Genomic DNA, 2,894 nt, shown 5'->3' on the forward strand with positions numbered 1-2,894 from the left:
AAATATTTAAATCGGCCGCTTCTACTAAAATTTGGCTAAAACCAATTTAAAATACCCCTAGGCCAGTCCTGCCCGCTGAAACAACCAGGTCTTAAGGGCGCGGCGGAAGGAGGGGAGATCCGGAATCACCCGGATCTCTGGGGGCAGCTCGTTCCAGAGGGTGGGTGCTCCGACAGAGAAGGCCCTTGCCCTGGGGGTCACCAGCCGACACTGTCTGGCTGACGGCACCCTGATGAGGGCCTCTCTGTGGGAGCGTATTGGCCGGTGGGAGGCAATCTGTGGCAGAAGGCGGTCTCGGATATAACCAGGTCCAATGCCATGGCACACTTTAAAGATGATAATCAACACCTTGAAGCGCACTCGGAAGGCCACAGGCAGCCAGTGCAGCTCGCGCAGTAGCGGCGTTACGTGGGAGCAACGGGTCGCTCCCATCACCGCTCGCGCGGCCGCATTCTGGACTAACTGGAGCCTCCGAGTGCTCCTCAAGGATATTTGGTATTACAAATAAAAGACTTTGCATGTATTCCTGTAGTGTGGTTTAAAAATGAAAATATAAATCTTATAAACCTGATGTTCTCATAATAAATCTATTTGTGAAACTCACTCCCAAAATGATGGCTTTTAACCAGTAGGAAAGAACTGGATGATTGAAATACTGCCATAATAATTCAATGAGTAAAACAAACTGGGTTTAACAATCCATACATCCTTATAACAACATATCAATATAAGATATTTCATAGATATATAGCCCTTCTTTTTTGAGTAGCCTGGTCTCGATCTTGTATATTCGTAATATTGTGCACAAACATTTGCTTCAATTTACTATTACTACTACTACTACTACTACTACTACTACTACTACTACTACTACTACCACTACCACTACCACTACCACTACTACTACTACTACTACTACTACTACTACTACTAATAATAATAATAATAATAATAATAATAATAATAATAATAATAAAGTAAGACTCTTAAAAATAAGACCCTACCTCAACCGAGGGGTATGTTGTAATTTCTCTGCCATCAGGGGAATAATGAGTCTTGCTGTAATCTTTTGAAAAAAGTCCTCTGCAAAGAAGAGAATATCTACGTCAGGAATTAAGTAGGACTGAGATAATTTTATAATAAGTTTACAACTACTGTATAGTGGAAATGTAAGCATCTTGTTTGGTATCAAAAGAATGGAGCAGGTATTTCAATCCCATGGCTATTTAAGAGGAGGGCTGTGCATACTAGATTCACCCGAGGATAGAGATTTACACCAAGGAAGCTGTGCAATTCTCTTCATCAAGGCTCAGAAGAGTATGATTGACCAGGAGAAGACATTTTCTATTGCGTCTTCTTTTTATTCTTCTGGTCTATGCAACAATCTGATGAATCTGCTTGGTCTATAAAGGAGAGCAGTATAGCTCTATTTACTAAAGAGTAAAATGAAGCAACCTCAAGGAAATGGATGCCTTCAACCTTTATACAGAAGCATCTCTCTTGAAGCTTTAAACCAATGTATGGAGTCACTTTCCATTCCTGGTGTCTCATCTATTCACTTGGCATTGCCTTCTATTTTGCCAATCTAGATATTCCTTGCTAGTCTTCCCTCTCTAGTCCTGCTTTGTTTCCATGCCAAAACAAGACCATCCAGATGCTAACTTGAAATTCCGTGCAGCCTTCCTATTTAAACAAAACAAAAGGGGACACTAGAACTTCTAAAGCACACATTAGAATTCAGCATGAAATGTCTCCAGTGGGATAAATTGGCACACAGATAACCACATATAGCGCAATTTCTTTGTAGCTTATACCTCACTGGAGGTTTTCAGGGAATGATTGGTCAGCTATGGAATGGTATAGTCTCCTGCTTGATCAGAGGGGTGGACTAGAAGACCTCCAAGGTCCCTTCCAACTATGTTTTTCTTTTTTCTGAAAAATAGTTTCATTCCATTTCTGTGGCTTATATTTGCATAATATTTTATATCATAAAATATAATAATATTAAAATATTATTATAATATAATATAAAAATATTATATTTTCATATCTTGATTTACATGTCAAATGGAACACCATTGAGAAGACCCACATGGCATTCTTTAAAAAAATATAGGGAAATCTAGGCTTGTTTCGGTCATGTCTCCTTTTGGTCCTTAATAGGAGATGACATTTCCTGCCTTTCCTGCTTTAACATATAAATTCTGATGTAAGTTGAACAGCTATGCAGGTCTCATAGGAAACATTATTCAGATTGATGGAGTATTTGTGAAGCAGCATAAGCAATCATTTTTAAATCTTTGCAATATTTCATAACTAACCTAGTTAATTCAAGTGATAGAAGGTTATGAGCCTTGAATGGTTCAATTTTGTCTAAAATTGTTATGGTCCAGCAGTGTACCACAGGAGAGCAGGAATAAAAAAACTCAGTTCTGAGGTAAGATATAATTAACATACTCAATATCTATATCCACTTTTCCTACACAGTAACATTTAATTTAGTTTTAATTTCCAAAGAAAGGAATGCAATTATTATTTCTCTTAGATTGTGTCCAGGAATATACATTTTCCACATTGTCCAAATGAAGTTAAGAAAAATAGTCTGAGTTAACATACTTATTTTTTTCCAGGTGAAGGACCACTGGCTCTCCATTCACCTTAAATTCATATTGCATGGCGTCTTCATACTGAAATGCAATTCAATTCAATTCAATTCAAATTTAATTTATATACCGCCCTTCTCCCATAGGACTCAGGGCGGTTCACAGCATATTTAAAAAACAGATACTATACACAATATACAAAAAATACAAAAATACAACAATATAAACCCCAATAAAAACCGAATTAAAAACCAAATATTGACGGCTGTGTTTCCAATTAAAATTGCTTCT

General features: G+C 37.6%; 1 protein-coding gene across 1 annotated transcript; it reads right to left on the minus strand.

Annotated features, from left to right (window-relative positions):
* Positions 1–967: 967 nt before the first annotated feature.
* On the minus strand, positions 968–2,699 carry LOC107301884 (snake venom metalloproteinase ACLF-like; the record flags this gene model as incomplete). Its single annotated transcript, XM_015831050.1, has 2 exons — positions 968–1,083; positions 2,617–2,699. Coding segments are annotated over 2 exons (180 nt in total), but the record flags the coding sequence as incomplete, so codon positions are not given.
* Between the last annotated feature and the right edge of the window lie 195 nt (positions 2,700–2,894).

The sequence above is a fragment of the Protobothrops mucrosquamatus genome, unplaced genomic scaffold, assembly GCF_001527695.2.
Source record: "Protobothrops mucrosquamatus isolate PMUCROS unplaced genomic scaffold, P.Mucros_1.0 scaffold18773, whole genome shotgun sequence".
Classification (NCBI taxonomy): domain Eukaryota; kingdom Metazoa; phylum Chordata; class Lepidosauria; order Squamata; family Viperidae; genus Protobothrops; species Protobothrops mucrosquamatus.